Genomic DNA, 18,334 nt, shown 5'->3' with positions numbered 1-18,334 from the left:
AGTTTTATTGTAAGCCCATTACGGTTGTTATGGCCTTCTGCCCCATCCTTTTCTCTCTAATGAGTTTTCCTGGATTAGCAAGGCATCGTTACCTCAAGTGAGACGTTGGGAAATATGTAAATGAAAATTAGGTGGTTTGAAAATAGTATTTTATCGATCTAACAACAATTTTCTTTAGGTTTGTGCTGGAGCCCCTCCTGCCCAAAAAGATGCATTCTAGGTCTCAAGATAAATTGGACAAGGATGACCTAGATAAAGATAAGAAAGAAAAGAAGAAGGAGAAAAGGAACAGCAAGCATCAAGAGATATTTGATAAAGAATTTAAATCTACTGATATTTCTCTGCAGCAGTCTGAAGCGGTGATCCTTTCAGAAACGGTAACTTTATTAGCAAGTGATGCTTTATCTAATTCTAAGCACTGTTCTTTCTCTTTTTTAAATAAAAATGTTGATTTTTGCGATTTAAGTTTATTTTTAGACCAAAAATACCTCTAAGGGAATATGCTATGATGTTAATATATGTGATAATTAATCACCTCTCATGCGAGGACAGGCTGAGAGAGTTGGGGTTGTTCAGCCTGGAGAAGAGGAGGCTCCGGGGAGCCGTCCCAGCACCTTCCAGCGCTGAAAGGGGGCTACAGGAGAGATGGGGGGGCTCTGGATCAGGGGGTGCAGGGACAGGACGAGGGGTAACAGGTTTAAGCTTAAAGAGGGGAGATTGAGATGACATCTGAGGAAGAAATGTTTTCCTGTGCGGGGGGTGAGGCAGTGACCCAGGTTGCCCAGAGAAGCTGTGGATGCCCCATCCCTGGAGGGGTTCAAGGCCAGGCTGGATGAGGCTTTGGGCAACCTGGGCTAGTGGGAGGGGTCCCTGCCCATGGCAGGGGGTGGCACTGGATGGGCTTTAAGGTCCCTTCCAACCCAAACCATTCCATGGTTCTATGAAAAATACAGAATTTATTTACAATGTAAAAAAAACATGGTATCTTGTAGGAAAATCTTGCCAAAAGCTATATATGACTCTTTGATAAAAAGAACAGGTTGTATATCCTAAGTAAAAAAAATACCACAATTTCAGTAGCCTTTTGGTTTTATGGATCCCAGTAGATCGTGTTGGGTTTTCTCATCTTTCAGCTGACTACTGCAAGATACTTTTTGGTGGAAATGTTACAAGGTCATGTGGTGCATGGCAGGTACATACTCTTGAAAGGCTATTTTGAGCAGAAAATCGTAAGCAGTTCCACTGGTGGCTGTGTATAAGAATATTAACTACAGGGCATATCTCTCTTAAGCCCTCTCTTCTTGGTGTATATTTAATTCAGTGAAACTGTCCTAAAGGCTTAGGTAACTTCAGAAGTTTTAGCTCGGAAATTGAAAGCAAGAGAGTTTTAAGCTGGAGCAGCGAGTGCGTGAACTAACTGTAACCTCCAAATCTCTGCCTGGACACCTGTTTTGAGGCCAGTAGTTTAAAACTTGCCTTCCAGAATGAAATGTCATTTTTTTTTTAAGAATTTGCACAAGTACTTGTGGAGCCGACTTTTAACTCGTCGGAGTCTTTCAATGGTGGCTGTGTCATCTACGTTGGACTTTGGAAAGGATTTATTTCTGACCTGTGGTCGCTAGATCCTTTCTGTTTGGTATTTGTAGCAGAATATTACTTCGACGTTCAGCCATAGTTCATTTGTTTTCTGGATTTGCTGCTTCTTTTCCATCCTGAGATGAGCTAATCTCTCAGATGTGTCTTCTGACATCTTGGAAGATCAGAGTTGTTTTGTCCGATGTAACTACTGCGTTTTATAAAGAAAAAGGCATTTTGATTTCTCTTGCATTAGGAGCTTGGAAACAGAAAGTTTACTAGCTTAAAAAAAAGATTATGATGAAATGGAGGGGGGGGGAATTAAGGATTTTTTTTTCCAGAAAAGTTGGAATCCAGATTTGAGTAGAAATGGAAATTAAAATAAAGATTTAAAAGAGTTTTTAAAGTGAAATTTTAGTAATAAACTCCTATGCGTTACTAGATATTGTATTATAATTACGGGATTCATCCAGGTGTCATCACAGTTTCAGATATTCACCCCCCCACACAGACATCCTCGCACACACTTCTCTATTGCCTGACAACACTCGTATTCTAAATTATTCTTCACCCACCACAAGCAGGTAGTTATTGGTGGTTTGCTTCCACGAGGGAAGGATGCATCAATAACCTGATGTATGAATCTGTTCTGGATCCTGCGGTGTTCGCTACTAATTGGTTTGTGCGACGTAATTGCAAGCATGATACCGAATTTACAGAGAATATCAAGTGAGAGGCACAGCAGGCATGTCAGCCAGCAGTCCTTCCCATCTCTGCAGAGCTTCTGCTACTCTTTTTCAAAGGTGATGTTGTCTAATGAGATGAGTCTTTCCATTACTGCGATGGACTTTCTTATATAGAAACTTGTTGGGGTTTTTTTTCCAGTCGAATCTTGATGGAAGAACATGGGGAGATTATAAAACTGGAGAATTATTTCATAGAGCTCTTGCATTTTCTTCCAAAAGGAGCATTCAGAGGCCTTTTTGTCTAGTTGTATGGCTTAAATACTTTTTTCCAAATTTCACAGGACTCATAATGAATCTATTGACTGATCAAAACCCAAGCCCTAATTACAGAGATCTTGCACTACTGTGATCTTTTCAGAAGATAAATTAAGCACTTTGGTATGTGAAGATGATCAGTGATGTCTTTGTAGTTTTCTAGAGATTTAGATCTTCCTTTAAGTATCACTAAAACTTCTTTAACATAAATTCTCATTGTTAGTTCTTTGATTCCATGAGCTGATAGCAAACCTAAGACTGAAGCCAGGTAGTTAACAGATCACTTGAAAGCTCGTGTAAGAAATGAGAGTAGCAAGCTGTACATTTTATTGATTTAGTGACATCTAACATCATTCACGATTGATCTTGCTTTCATTAGACCAAAAAAAATTAGCAATGGCTTCATTATGGATTAGTGATCTCCAAAGAGTTCATATTCCCTAGTAGAACCGTGATTTATATGAAGCTTTAAGAAGAGGACCAAGCTTTAAGAGGACCAATCTTGTCAATCACAGAAGAAGTTAAAATTTATTTGAGATAAGTAACTCCAGACCAGATTAACTTGGGAAATTAATTCCAGTTGTTGTTTTTTCTCTTTATACTGGTATTGCAGGTTCCCTAATCAATTAGTGTATTTTCCTTAGTTGCTTTTTTATAATTATATGCCTCTCAGAAAGTAATTACTGTGCTTACCCATTCTACTAAAATATGTTTTAAAATGTCTTGAAAGAGGAAGCCTTTGGAGTCTTTAGGACTTGAATTTTAGTATCAGGCAAATTTCTAAAAGGTTACCCTGAGGTCTTGATGAACGTTCACAAAAACGTCACATACTTTATGGTCATTCATTTCTCATGGAAGGATCGCAGAGACACAGACTTTTAAGCAAACTCTTTTAAGGTTTGTTTTCTGAAAATAAAAGGAAGCACTCATACCTTCTTTTCAATTTGTACTTCACAACACACTTTTTAAAAAAACATTGTGAAGTGACGAAATTCTGGAAAAAAAAAAAAGCAAGAATTGCTGCTAACATTTTGGGTTTTGTCATGATGCAGCACCTTGAATGTAATTCCCTTCTTAACTTAAGGCTGCTGCTCCGTTTTCTGTGATGTCCTGGAAATAAGAAAATCCCTTTCTTCACTGCATTTACTAGAAATACAGCAGCTGCTGGATGGGTAACAACAGCAGAGCTCAGTATTAAATTTGGTAAAATGAATCACCTTAACAAAAGCATTAGTTGCCCATCAGATTGGAAGTGTCATTTCAGAGTTTCTGATGGAAAATTTAAATGGACTACGAAGCAGCCAGAGCAAAACAATAAGGATATTTCAGTGAATTAAATCTAAGCGCAAACATGCACTGTCAAGAAAGCATTTCTGGACACATGATGTCTTCCTAAGAGGGTTTGACCATGCAAACAATTACAGAAATAAATTGCAAAAGGGAAGCAGAGCCTTGTGAGAAGAAAGAAAAGATTGTAAATGGTGTGTAATCTTGTGTAAGGATATAGACTTCCTTAGCTGTTATTAAGCAAGTGTTTGGGGAATTGACTCATTGCTTCAGAGAAAAAAAAAAATGCCAGGCTGCAGGCCAGTATGTGTTTGTACGCGTGCCGTGCTGCAGTGAAACAACGGGGATTTTTGCTGGTTTTGTCCCTGCGTAGATCAGCCCGCTGAGACCACAGAGACCGAAAAGCCAAGTCATAAACGTCATTTCAAGTGAAAGACGTTTCTCCGTCTCTCCGTCGCCTCCCAGCTCCCACATGACGCCACCCCCAATAACTCCGCGGACAAAACTTTCTTTCAGCATGCAGTCCAGTAAGTCTTTAGATTTAATTAAATTTTATTTTCCTCCAATATTTTGTGCAAAATAACTTCTGGTGGGGAGGTGGGTTACCTGAGCATTGCATTACATGTTGGTTTGGGTTCTTGGAGTTAGTCTTTTTGCCATCACCATGGGATTACTTGCAGGAACAAGAATGTATGTCTTAACATCATGCTCCTTGCATTTGACAGCAAAAATTCTTCCAACCTTTTTCAAAAACAAGAAAAATCGTGGCATTGAAAAAGTTGGGTTTTTGTTGCTTTGTTTTAATGATTTGAAATTGTTGGCTGCAAACACATGGAAGAGGGGTAAAAAACTGCAGATCAATGAAGTATTTCCATTACATAGTCAGACGCCCAAGACAAGTATTTTGACAATGGGGAATTCTCTCCTTTCTTTACAGTTTTGATAGCCAAAAACTGCTACTATGCTAAAAACTGGAAATACAGACAAGTAGAGTGTATTTAGTCCTGCAAAAAATAGTCTTTGAAATGGATTATTTCTTCCTGTATACATTTTATTAGACCTAAATTGATCTGTTTTTTTTTTTTTTTTTTTTTTTTTTTTTTTTTAAGTATCTGAAACTATCATGGTTTGGTGAGAATATTTATGTCTATATGCTAGAGATTTACGGGTGTTATGGAAAATAGGTTCAGCTTATTGAAAAATCTGTGGAACTTGTCCATAATCATGTGAGGAGTTGTAGTGATAAATTTTAAGAATTCGGCAGATAAAGGAGTTACTTCAGTGCATAATTTGGCTAAAGCAGTTAGTGGGTTGCTAAGCAATACTGCTTGCTTGTTAGCTGGCAGTTTAGGAGAATGGAGTGTAAAATTTGGTCATTAGGTTAAGATGGGGAAAAAAAAAAAAAGTGATCTCTTGCCAGCCCAAAGATATTCTCAGTGGCACATGTCCAGTAAGGAATAAATATTCAGAGCATGCTCATCTGATGAAACACCTTGAATAATGATAGCAAACCAGAAATGATGAGTAATTATTTGTAGAGTGACTTAGTAGAGTACATTTCAGCTGAATTGAGCAGGAGAAAATTAATAGATCTGTAGCAAACAGATCCTCTTGCAGCGCGACTGAAAATTACTGAAGTTTGTGTTTGATACCTATTTCTGCAGTAGGGTAGATGACTCCTGGTTTTTGTGAAACTGTGTGAGATATTAGCTAGGCAGGGCAAATAATTTTTTTCAGAGCAGGACACAGTTGCACAAACAGTTGGTGACCATCCAGGTTGCTCGGAGGATTGCTTATGTTAAAGTCGAATTCCCTTCGGACATTGTTTCCTCTGCAGCTGTAGTAAAAATGTTGCTCACCTGCCTTTCCATGGATCTTCCAAATGTCAAACCTAAAGAAAAAAGGGTTTGTGTAACTCATACCAAAATTTGTCTTAGCGTCTTCTTCATACCACCTATTAGTCTACATCTAATCATAGAATCATTAAGGTTGGAAAAGACCTCAAGAATCATCAAGTCCAACCTTCAACCCAACACCACCTAACTCACTAAACCATGTCCCTGAGCACCACATCTACACGTTTCTTGACCACCTCAAGGGATGGTGACTCCACCACTTCCCTGGGCAGCCTGTTCCAATGGCTGATCACTCTTTCAGGGAAGAAATTTTTTCTAATATGAAGTTAGTAGATATCATAATGTCATGTGAGATCTAAAGATGAAGCATTCAAGGCAGTTAAATCCATTGTATCTTTATACATAGATATAGAACATGTAGTTGTCGATGACGATGTACATCAAGGAGCTGTTTTGTGAAGTTTACGGTCTCAAGTGCCTGTGATCTTTAGATGTACAATGTGTCTGGGAAATTAATACGAAATGAACAGGGAAGTTCATTCTCAGCATCAATGTTTAGTTACAAATGCATAGTTTTGTTTTCCATCTGGTTACACGTGTGATGGCATGACCTTAGCAGAAGTAGATTCGGATGGAGATATGTAAAGGAAAGTATTCTGAATGTTTGGGGAATGGAGAAACCCTTTATGTGTAGAAAAGGAAGGATGAAAAATGAAAAGGAAGGATGAAAAACAAAAGCAATGAAAAAAGTGATGAGAAATTCAGGTCTTGGAGGACAATCAACACTTTTCAGCCTGATGTAGAAGAAGCTACTGAAAGTTTGAAGTCCCAGGATGGAAAATGTTCTTCTTCATGGCGTAGTTGAAAGTTCAAGAGAAAGGACAAAGAGTAAAATTATGGTTTTCAGTGACAAATCAATACAGCCACCTTGCCGTTAAATTGTGTTAGTGAGAGGCCGTTTGAGAGAACAATAAAAGGACACTTTTTATAAGATATTGATAGGAACCTTGCAATAAAAATATCTGCATAAACAAGTCCTCCACTTGTTTCACAAATTACCCCGGTAAAATAAAAATAACTTTTTTTTCATTTCCTAAATGAAAACACTTCCCTAATTTATCAAAAATAAATTAAGTTTCTTATCTTGTAGAGCTCACAGTGGGTTTCTCCTGTGTTGAAATGACTGAATTACCTTGAAATACACCGTGGGTGGATTTCTACACAAAACCCCATGTATCACTCAGGCCTTAATAAACTTTATTGTCCCTCAGGCTGTTCGCCTTTACAGCACGTACCTGCTAGGATTTATCTGCTAAGAAAAGGGAACTTTCTACCCAGGAAACAGTAATAATAAATGCTCTGTACTTTCTTTTGCGTGGTTTTATTTACTCAACAGCAAATGATTGCTCATTTATTATAGTTACCTGGAATTGGAAAGTTTTTGAGAGAGATGTAGTTAATTGTAAGCTTTCATTTGTGCATTTTATTAACAAGAAGCTTTTTTTTTTTTTTTACTGGGAGAAAATAAATAAAGCTCAGGTCTGTTGTATTTTCTTAGTGCACTCACCAAAACTTCTAGTGTGTGTTAATGTACAAGGTGTAAATGCAGACCTTACAGATGAGAAAAAAAATATTTTTTGCTAAATAATGAGTATTTTGGTGTGGAATCTGAAGTAAAAATTATTTTATATTAAAAAGAGGGGATCATTCAAGTATTTTGAGCATATCCTAAAAATTAGTCCAAAGCAGCTCCACAGTGCATACTTCCCATCAATGTGGGGTTTGGTTCAGTTGTTCTACTTTTTTTAAAAATCCCTCATTAGATGAGCTGCAAATAATTATAGAGGCAGTGAAGAGTGGACAAATATACCGCCTGTGCGGCGTTATCACAGTATCAATGCCATAAGAATTGGCACAGGTTGGTTCTTTGGGTTCGATTCAGTTATTGAAAGAGTTAACTCAGTGTTGATTTTTACAGATCTGGAGCTGAACGGTATGTCCAGCTCCGACATACCCGACGTCCCTCCTCCTCTGCCGCTCAAAGGAAGCATGGCCGATTACGGGAACCTCATGGAAACTCAAGACTTGATCAGCCCAACGACATCCCCTCCTGCCCATCAAAGGGTGAGTCCCAGAGACGATGATCGATGATCGTTTTCTGCAATTTGCTTTTCTGCTTTGCGCAATCCACGGCAAGATGTAATCCAGAGATTTCTGCCATTCCAACCAACCAGCTGGAGCGTGAGGGAACGGCATCGCTCAGTGGGACCAACCTGAAGGGAGGTTGAATTCATTCTGGTGGAGAAGACTAAGCCAAATGTTGTTAGCTATGTTGGGAAGGGAGCTTAAACCGACAGGATATAGTCTCAGCAGCAAATTAGATTTAATAGCCTTTCAATCCTGTCTCAGGAAAGGAAATAAAAGCTGTACCTGACATCTTTCCTTTCTGGAGCACCGTTCTGTCGACATTCAATTGCCACTTATTTCCTAGAGGCAAACACACGTGCCCCCTTGGAGGGAAGGAGCTCAGAAACACTCTTCATCATCAACAGGATTTTCAGCTTTCTGAAGAAAATACATTTTTTTCAACTTTATATCCTGTATCCTGGAAGCTTTTAAAAATAATTTGGTCCTTTTCTTTAAAGCAATACTTTTGAGAAGGACCATTTCTTTCCTTTTTTGAGAAGAAAATGCTTAAAGAGGTTTTCTTTTCATTGACTTTGAAATGCATAGCTTTGGCCAAGCTGTTTTGCTGTAGAAAAAATTCTCAGCAGTAATGATTCTTTTTTGTTTGCAGACATATCTTCCAGGATTTCTCTGAAGTTCATCATTCAAATGAAATTCTGTTGAGTAATTTGCTTTTCAGTAAATTTCAGCCTTAGAGAAAGCATTTCTAATCTCAGGAGGGATTTTTTTTTAGTCAGGCAAGAATTCTGTTTTAACTCTGGGAATAGTTTTATTTAACACAGACTGTCAAAGTGCACACCAGTGCACAAGCCTGGCTTTTTCCACGGCTGAAAAAAAAAAAAAAAAAAAAAAAAAAGAAAAAACAGATAAAGTAAATTCAGGAATGTGACTAGTGTTACTGAAAACACAATGTTTTACTCAGTATATGCATATATTGAGAAATTATCTGTTCCCATCTTCTCTTCCATAGTTTTTCCCCATGGTTGGATGGTTTTAGTAAATATTTTCACTTAAATTTTTTTTTGAACCATTTTCCTCTAATTTCCACCAGAGTATATACTAAGCTCTTACGCGTTTCCCTGACTTCTCTCTCAGGGGCCAGCTCTCTCTTGCCCTGAATACAGACCTCTAAGTGGAAAATTATAGAACATACAGAAGGGCTGCCAGGAATTTTGTCTAAGGAATCAATCTTTATGAAGAAACCTGAGAAATTCAAATTAGGTTTCAAATGCCTTGAACTCCTTTCTGTATGAGCTCCAGAGTAGTAAATTCATTTTGTATGATGTACTATAAGTTTTATGTCATAGTGGTAGCTCAGGGTTGCTAATGTGAGTTCAATTTTTAGCTAAAGAGTGTTAATGAGATGATAAAATATATGATGAGAAATAAAATCCCAGTGGCTGGGTTCCTTTTTCCCTTCCTTACGAGACAGTTTGAAGGGGTTTCCACTCAGTGGACAAATGCTAAGATATGTACTGTACCACTTACAAATGCCATCACAATGTGATGGTTAGAGCCCAGACCTGAAGAGGACTTGGGTTCCAGCCTTGGTCTCATTGCTGTTGAGGACGTGACCTTGCAGAGCTCCTGTACCTGCCATGAGCAGGGTTTCTGCATCATTAAATGGAAATTCATAAAAATAGTGCTCCCTCGGTTTTTTTGCAAAGTTTTATTCAGGTCTTAATATTTTTTCTCTTTACAGTCTTCCCTGCTCAGACTCATTTCTTAAAATTTTCTTTTGTAATTGTAGAACTGGACCCCATTGTTTAACATCCAGTGTTGAAGGGCCCCAGGATTTAAGCGTACCTTAGAAATGCAATTCAACCATCATCAAAATTTTCTTCAGCATCTTATAAACTTTCCAAGGCAAGGGAAATACAGTTTCAAAGTCTGCAAAATGGATCTAAAGCAGATTTGTCACAAAGCCACACGTATTAGTCTTAGAATTAATTTTAGAAAGGGCGTCTAGTCTTTTCACAATCACTCTGTGCGTTTATTTCGTCAGGCTTGTAGGAAGGAAGCTGTTAAAGAACATAAAGAAAATGAGTAGTTCTGGGCACGAAAGATCAGATGGGTAAATTCATATTACTGCTGTGATTAAATCCCACTCCGCAGTTTTTAATGTCTTGTGTTTCATGGGTCAAATAGCTACATACTAAATAACTTCATAACTCTCTGCCTAGTAAATTGATCATCTTTTAAGTTACACGTGCTTTGTATCAGTGAAGAAAAATCCGTAAAAAATATTATAGATAAGATTATCTTAGTAGCTTTCAAACTGGAAATATCTCCTTGTATGTGAAATTATTACATGGTTCACTCTGGTTGTCTTGCACTCGAGTTCTGAAAAGCAAAAAAACACTCTTGTCAACTGAAAAGCATGTAGTGATAAATGCATCAGGAAATAGTTCAAATCAATCAGGCAATAGTGTCATTTAGTGTCTGAGACAGCAATCTTAGGTTATTTGGAGTCCCCTGTTAACTTGGTCTACCTTAAGTCTTTTATCCAAGTGATCACGTAATTATCATTTTCTGATTGTCCTCTTATTCGTTGTTAACTGCGATAGCCCTATATATATTTTCTTGCACTGTATGATTTGTTCTGCTAAAAACGTTCTTAATAATATATGGGAGCATAAAAAAGGAAGTCTACAACTCCAGCAAGGATTATTATTACATCAAGGGATTCCTTTAGGCACTTTTCATTCTTTATGGGTTCATCTGTACCCTTGCATACAAATCAGCTGCCTGCTTAGTATTCACAGCGAGAAGGGAAACTCAATGAAAATAGACAAAGGAGCACTTCCATTTGTAATATCGGCTAGAACACTTACTAAGCATCAGATAATGGTTTGGATGAGAAGATCTCCATCAGTCTGGTGTGGATGGAGAACTTGGCAAGGAGGGTGTAACGCGAGGACTGGCATGGTCTGTGTGGCTGATGGTGCTTATTTTAACTGTCTGGGATCCTGTTGCACGAGGAGCATTCACACTGCTTATCTGGATAGAATAGAAGCCTCTGAGCATCACTGTGCCACCTCCTCAGGACCCCCACGGCTGGCTCAAGGCTTGTCGCCAGGTCCCTTCCTACAGCAGTGGGAGGGCAGTTGGTAGCAGCATCGTCCCATGGAGATGTTGGAAAAAGGGAAATTGGAAAAAGTCCATTATTAATCCATTATAATAAATTAGTTGACTTTGTGGGCTGCATTTGCTCACAAATGGAAATAAATGTCTCCTCTGCTGTCTGATACTCCAGCTATTCTAAAAAAAACATCTTTGACCAAAGGCTTTCCATGATATGTAGAAGGACAAAGACAAAATAACCAAAAATTTGGGTTTTATTTACCATCTGGTTATTATTTTGCTGGTTGGAGATGGGAAGCACTGCAAGCCCTTCAAAGTCTTTGCCACCTCCCACCCTGGCTGGGCTGGGCTTTGGTGGGTTAAGCTCTTACCAAGCGAAGAGTTTCTAGAAACCTCACAAATCACTATTTAATAAGTCTCCGAATCAATGGCCTGCCACTGCTTATTACAGGATTTTGAGTGAAAAATGTGTTCTTCTGCTGTCTGCCCAGAGATGTGGAGCCCGTGATGGGTCCCTGAGCATCACCCTCGATGTTGTTTCGGAAGGGTCGGGTTGCTGCCCGCAGCGCTGCGCAGGATCAAGCTGCGGGTTTGGCTCTGGCCAGTTGCTAATGAGTTTGTTTATCGCTCTCGTAGGGCCTGGGCCTTCAGGAAGAAATACAGTTTCGGTCTGGAGTTGAAACCTAATTCTGAGGGTATTGCTCATAACTCTTGAGGTCTGTTTATGTAGGGACCAGAGCAGAAAAACCGTGCTTCTGAAAACTGAGTTAGCCAACGCCATCTGAAATACTAATAGCCTCCATGTGCAGAAATGTAGTTCAACAGGGGGAAAATGGCATTAGCTGTGCTCTAACACAGCTGGCACACAGCAGGAGAAAAGCCTTCCTCTGGAGGGAAAGCCCCACTGCTCCCCCCAGCCAGGGTCCTGCCAAAAAAAACCCCGTGGGGAAAATCCTACAATCACAGACTGGTTTGGGTTGGAAGGGACCTTAAAGCCCATCCAGTGCCACCCCCTGCCATGGGCAGGGACACCTCCCACCAGCCCAGGTTGCCCAAAGCCTCATCCAGCCTGGCCTTGAACCCCTCCAGGGATGGGGCATCCACAGCTTCTCTGGGCACCCTGGGCCACTGCCTCACCCCCCGCACAGGGCAAAAATTTCTTCCTAAAAAATCTGAGATACTAATTCAAATCAATTTGACGTTGCCCATTCAGAGGGACGTTTTGTGATGCCCAAGGAGGGGATGCTTCGCGCTGGTGGGAACACACAAAGGGCACCTTTCAGGACTCTTAAAATGACTTTTTCTCCAAGGGCAGCTAATGGCTGCGATACAATGGAACTCTAATAGATGAAGTATGACAACACAGCTTAAACAGTCATTTTATATTGGTTACTTGCAATATTTTCCACCTAACTTTGCTCCCTGGGTCAAACAGCCAATTAGCTTAAACTGTCCATAATTTGGTTCAAATTAGTGGAGCTGGGTTGATTCTCTCCGCTGGCGCATTATCGCTCTGTCAGAATGGGAGTGTTGTTCCTCCAAGACCTGACATTAAGTTATTTTTCATCACAGATATTAAATAAGCAAGTTGTTCCTTGTCAGGCGACTCGGCTCCATGCTAGAAACAACGGTGTAAGTGAGAAGGAGCGATTCAGAGCTCAGGGTTTGGAAGCGTTTGCACAGTCTTGGGTAGTTGCTAGCCTATATACATCTTGGTTCTGCTGCTTCTGACCTAATTAGATCAGTTAATCCTTCAAACGAAAATGTTTTTTATTGGATCTCCACCGTCTGTCATATTGGTGACCATTTCATTTCCAAAAAAAAAATAGTTACACAGGAAAAAATTTCTTGCAGTGTCACAAGGACCGTTTTGGGGAATCAAATTTTGATTTTTTTTTTTAAAGAGTATTTTCTGATTGGAAAAAGAAACACCATTCTTGTGTCTTTCTTCACTTCTTCACAGAGTTAAAAAGCAAAAGGTATTTTTTCATCTCCTTTAATTGATTTTGACTGCATCCTGACCATGTACAGTGTAGTGTATTTTATCTCTCTAAGAGAATGGAGACAAATGTTTTTGAACCTGATTCTTTTCTGTAGCAGGAAGGAAAAAACAAACAAATGGGAGCAATTTCGTGTTTGAAGCAGAAGGAACAGATTGCTTCTGTGTTGCAGATGTGCCTTTTACATAAGGTTTCTGCTTCCCCTGAGGTACCCGTGAGTCAAGGCTTCTGCCCAAAAATAGGTTGGAATGGGAACCAGCAGTCTTTATCATTAAGTCAGAAAATAAAAGCAGGCTTCAAGATTTGGTGGGTTCACAATTAACCGCTGAAATATAAACATGAACTCTGCAAAGCAGTTCTTAATTAAATGTAAAATCAAGGGAAACTCTATTTTGTATTTCAAAGTTTCTATTTTCTGTGGCAAAAATTAACTTCATCAACCTAATAACAATTTTCTGAGTATGATATTAAAGGGAGAGAGAAAGTGTGCTTGAACTTCTTCCTGTGCTGGAATAAAAGGAGAGTGTATCAGCCCTGGGAGCGATGGCTGGGTTTGGAGTTGCATCAGTTCCATATTGGCAGGTTTTTTCGTGCTAATTTCTCAATAATGTTGCCCTGACAAGCATTCCGTGTCCTACTTAATATAGTCATTGGTAGCTTATTATAGAAATGAACATGTACCGAATTTATCCGACTTTCTAATGGAAATTGTAAATTCAATTATTATAATTATCTACCTATCTCTTTTATTTCTTTCTGCCTAATTTGCTTGCAGAATCTCAGCTCTGCTAGGTTTTGTGCTTGTTATTTATAGCATATATATTTAGCGTATTCTCATTGTGTTTGCATTGTATCTGTTCTTCAGAAGCAGGTTTCAGGGATAATTGGATTGTTCTCTGATCAATATGAAGGGCTCATTTGTTTGAGAAATGCCTTTGATCTAATTGAATTGAGAATTATTGCCAATATACTGTTATTTAAATTCCAAATGGAGTCTCACAAATGATGCTATCAGCAGAGTTGGGTTTTTTCCTAGGGAAAAATATGAAGTTAAATATATCATCTGAGAGCCAAGCACTCAGGAAATCTTTATGTTTTATAATGTATTTTAGAAAGGCACCTGGTTTATTTAATTTTGAAATTAATGTCGTGTCCATGAGGAGTTCTTGTGTGTTGTACACTGATGCTGTGCAGACCACCAGCGTTTCCCAGTGTTTGCCTATAGCCTCTGCCTGGATAGATGATTGTAACTAAGCAGTTTTTCAAAGATTTTGAAATCTGCAGGTCACAATGCATGTGTGAGGCTAAATAACATTGATAGTCCAACTCTTATTCAGGTGCCTGAGTAGGGATTCGGGAGATAACATCCCAGGTTAGGGAAAGTATTTGGTCAGGGAGAGGAAATATTTAATGGTTCTGAGTGTAATACTTAGAGATGGATCAGCAGTGGCATTTTATTAAAAAAAAACCAAACAAACCAAAAACCTGCCCCCCCCCCCAAAAAAAAAAAAAAAAAAAAAAAGGAGAAGCCAACTTCAGTTTTGCATTTAGTAAAATAAAATTCTTATTTTATCTGCTTTTCATCGTAGTCTGTTGGCTTGGTTTTGTGACTCAGAGAGGAATGTGTCCCACTGTAAGTCAGGAATAAATAGTGCATGGTTTTGAGCCTGCTCTGGAAAACGAACGCTCCTTCCTCAGCAGGGTCTTCTTGATGTGTGTATTTGAAGCAGCAGTGCCCTTTCAAGACTCAAACCTTTTAATAATTTGATTATTTCTTCAAAAGAGCTAGTATAAACTTTAACCAGACTGTGAAGATGAAAGTCTACAGTGCCAAAGATGTTCATTCCTTCCTCAGCAGTTCCTGGTGTGGGGAAAAGCAGCTTTCCCGACACGGCACCCCCTGCTCCGGCACCTTGCTCTTGGTCCGGAGTTTCTTATCCAGTAGCAGATTAAATGGATTTCCGAGTTGGTAACAAAGCATTTTGTAGCTGTCCTGGTTTCAGCTGGGACAGAGTGAACTCTCTGCCCAGCAGCCGGTGTGGGGTTGGTTGGGTTTGTGCTGAGGAGAAGCTGGTCACACACTGATGGGCAGAGCTGCTGCCAGGACAGTCAAGGACTTTCCAGCTTCTCTGCTGTGCCCGTGTCTGCAGGGGCAGGAGGAGCTGGGAGGGAGCACAGCCCCAGTGACCAGCACAGGATTTGATTTTGAGTTTAGGATTGAGACCCAAACTGGCCGATGGTCTGTTCCATCCCATGCCCAGTACAGAGATGAGTCTCTATCTGGAAGTTCTCTCTCTTGCTCCGGGTTGTCTCCCTCCCATTCACCCCTCTCTCAGGGTTGTCTCACTCTCTTGGACAGTCGGGCTCTTGTCTCCATTCCAGGATTGCACTTTAAGGACTCTCCCTGCTCCAGGATCGTTAGCTGGGGATGGGCTGAGCCTTGGTCACTGGGTGGGGAGCAGTGTCACTGTGTATCACTCATTTGGATATTTGTATATCATTATTACTATTATTATCTTTATTATTTTCAGTTTTATTGTACTTTAGTTATTAAACTGTTCTTATCTCAACCTACAAGCCTCTTTTCCCTTTACTTCTTTAATTCTCTCCCCCATCCGCAGGAGAGGGGAGGGTGAGCGAGCGGCTGTGTTGTGTAATACTACGACAGTTGCCAAGGAGGAAGGTGTGAGCACGCATGTCACTGCATTAGTGGTGTTGCTGGAGAGGCTGGGGAAATGGAGAGTGGACGGTCTTTGCCTCTCCATATTCTGGGCATGCTGGTTCGAACAGTGGCAAAATGGAGAGAAACGCTCAGGGCATGGCTTAACCAACGATAGCTTGTGATCCCTGTTCATTTACCATGTGGGCAAGCTGGGAGGAATGAGGAAAGGTGTAAGACAGATTAGAAGGTATTTCTTTCTAGGTAGGATACAGGAAAAATATTCCTGCAAAAATCCAGCCTTCCTGGCTCTGCTGTTGTGCAGTCTTACCCTTCTGTTGAGTCTATGGTTGGTAAAACTAGCTGGTAAAAGCTCTGGATTTATAACTTCACGCTGTCTTAAAAGCTAAAGAGGGCATTCAGATACCTTGAAGATACTTTTTTTTTCCTTCTACTCCTGCACATCTCTGAAAACTCCCAACCAGTAGGCTCAGGAGCGTTAGGAGGCTCTCGGGGCTTCTGCCTCGCGGTAGAGGAAAGACCAGAATGTCCTGGCATCACCCTGAACAGCTTTTCTTTTTGGATAGCAGCTTTGCATAGCCTTTAAAAGGAATGGACTTTTCCATACATCCTTTCACATGGTTTATCATAGAGTCATCGAATGGTTTGGGTTGGAGGGGACCAGTTGCTTGTGTACCGGTTTCTTTGCTGTGATTGAGAAATCACGGGTTATATTGGCCAGGACATTAATCAAAGTTGGAATATGAGTATCAAGGTTACAAGTACAGTACATGCGATGTAACGCTACGGTATTTCAGATGTTTGAACTGTTCTTTTACTGGTCATCAAGGAAGTTTGGGGGAGTCATAAGGGTTTTGAGTGTTCGTGTGGGAGCCGGCAGTATGGGATGGGTGAGGTGGGACAGGGACACTGAGACACCACAAATGGAAAGGAGAAAGCATTGTTGTGCTTGGAGGAAAACAAAAGGTGGTGGCTGGCTGAGCAGGGGAAGAACCTTAGGAAAAAAAAAAAAAAAAAACACCAAAACCAAAGCAGCATTGATGAGGCGTGACGCCGCAGTACAGCCTCAGTGCAGTGATGGGGAAACTGATGGCTGCACAGCCCAAATGCTGTAGAAATCCTGACTGCAACGTGTGTGAGTGCACGCCAGCGTTCTCAAGCTCTTTTTGGAACAGATTTTAGCATATATATGATGGAACATTATGGAAAAAAGTCCTAATTTCCATAATGACTTTTTTAATTTGTCCAATTAGCCAGTGAATGCAACCGAGGGTGCCCTTGTTCTGTTGTATGACGTATGAAGTGATTTAAAATATGTATATTTGAACAGGCTGGATGTCTGGTTTGCATATTTTAATTATAACTGAATGTGGAATGGTAAATTGAAAGTTACTTATCTCTTCAAATGGTTTCCTTTTTTTTTTTTTCCTAATTGTTTGTGTTCTAAAGGTGCAAAATACAAAACAAATGGAAAAGCAATGAAGCTGTTGCTTCAACTGGGCTTTTAAGCTCTCCAGTGCATAAAGGCTGAGGGCAATCGATACAGACCAAGAAATCAATATCCTATCATGATATAAAGTGGGGAATTATAAACTCCTCCAGTGTTTCCAAAAGATTTTTCCTGAAATACTGAGCTAATTAATCATGAACCCTTGGGAGATTTTTTTTCATTGTCAAAGTTGTATTTTAAGCTAATGGCCAAAAGCATTCACTATTCATATCAGCAAATTCTGTGGAGTCAGAGGGCTCCAGACTTACCTGCTGTCTCTCACCGTTATATATGACCCAGCAAATGTTTCAAAGATTCATTTGTCACTAACATGGTCTTTCAAAATCGGTTTCTTCCAGCACCTGCCTCCTCCGCTCCCCAGCAAGACTCCCCCACCGCCGCCTCCAAAGACAACTCGGAAGCAAACGTCTGTTGACTCTGGGATTGTCCAGTGAAGAAGGAAACGTTTTTTTTTTCCAAAGATAAAGCTGTAACAATTCATTTCCTTAAGTATTTTATGGTATATAACGTTTACCTCATTCAGGCGTGCAGTATCTAACATTAGTGCAATGACTCTAACTCCGTAAGAAATCCATTTCTAGCCGTGTGTCGGAAACAACACTACAGCACCCCTCTTGCTGGGGTTATTCCCTCCCGTAACTTGAAAGAAACTTGGAGTTCTACTTGAGACCGGGAGGCGTTCATCAACTGACAATACCTTCTTCCTAAAACCTTCTCCCTGCTTCTTCTGAATAATTCAGGCACGTAGGTAGCTGTGGAGATGAAAATGAGAGTTGAAAATTTTGTACCCAAAGCATTTAGGTAGCTATGGAGTTGCAAATGAGCTGAGTTATTTTGTACGTAATCTCAGTGTATATAGGAATGGATGATGATATTCACATTGAATTCAGTGCACGTTGGAGTAGGCTTCACGGTAAAGGAGAAGCTGCCGTAGGATTGCCCCAAATAACGGTTCTGCCCAGGGCTAAAAATCAGACACAGCTTATTTGTGACATGTGCCTTCTCTTTTTTTTGTATTACAAATAAACTGATTGCTAATGGGCTTTGGGAAATGAGTCATCGGTGATCAGTTGTTTCCATTTTCAGTCCGTTGGCCGTTCTTCTGGGTGTTGATCAATGGGTAAAGCAAGGAAGCCTCTTAGCTGCTGATGGGC

The 18,334-nt window shown here is 40.0% G+C and overlaps 1 protein-coding gene across 1 annotated transcript in view; it reads left to right on the top strand.

The window, feature by feature from the left end:
* The window catches only part of DOCK1 (dedicator of cytokinesis 1), a gene marked incomplete at its 5' end in the record, with an annotated part of 37,630 nt that extends 19,605 nt beyond the window's left edge, over positions 1-18,025 (top strand). Inside the window, 4 exons of the mRNA XM_010078775.1 lie at positions 179-377; positions 4,237-4,390; positions 7,698-7,843; positions 17,519-18,025. Coding sequence (XP_010077077.1) covers positions 179-377; positions 4,237-4,390; positions 7,698-7,843; positions 17,519-17,614 — 595 coding nt within the window. The remainder of the gene's footprint in view (positions 1-178; positions 378-4,236; positions 4,391-7,697; positions 7,844-17,518) is intronic.
* Positions 18,026-18,334: the final 309 nt, after the last annotated feature.

This window comes from Pterocles gutturalis, unplaced genomic scaffold (assembly GCF_000699245.1).
Source record: "Pterocles gutturalis isolate BGI_N339 unplaced genomic scaffold, ASM69924v1 scaffold12758, whole genome shotgun sequence".
Taxonomy (NCBI): Eukaryota; Metazoa; Chordata; class Aves; order Pterocliformes; family Pteroclidae; genus Pterocles; species Pterocles gutturalis.
This window is presented reverse-complemented; position numbering and strand designations above follow the sequence as displayed.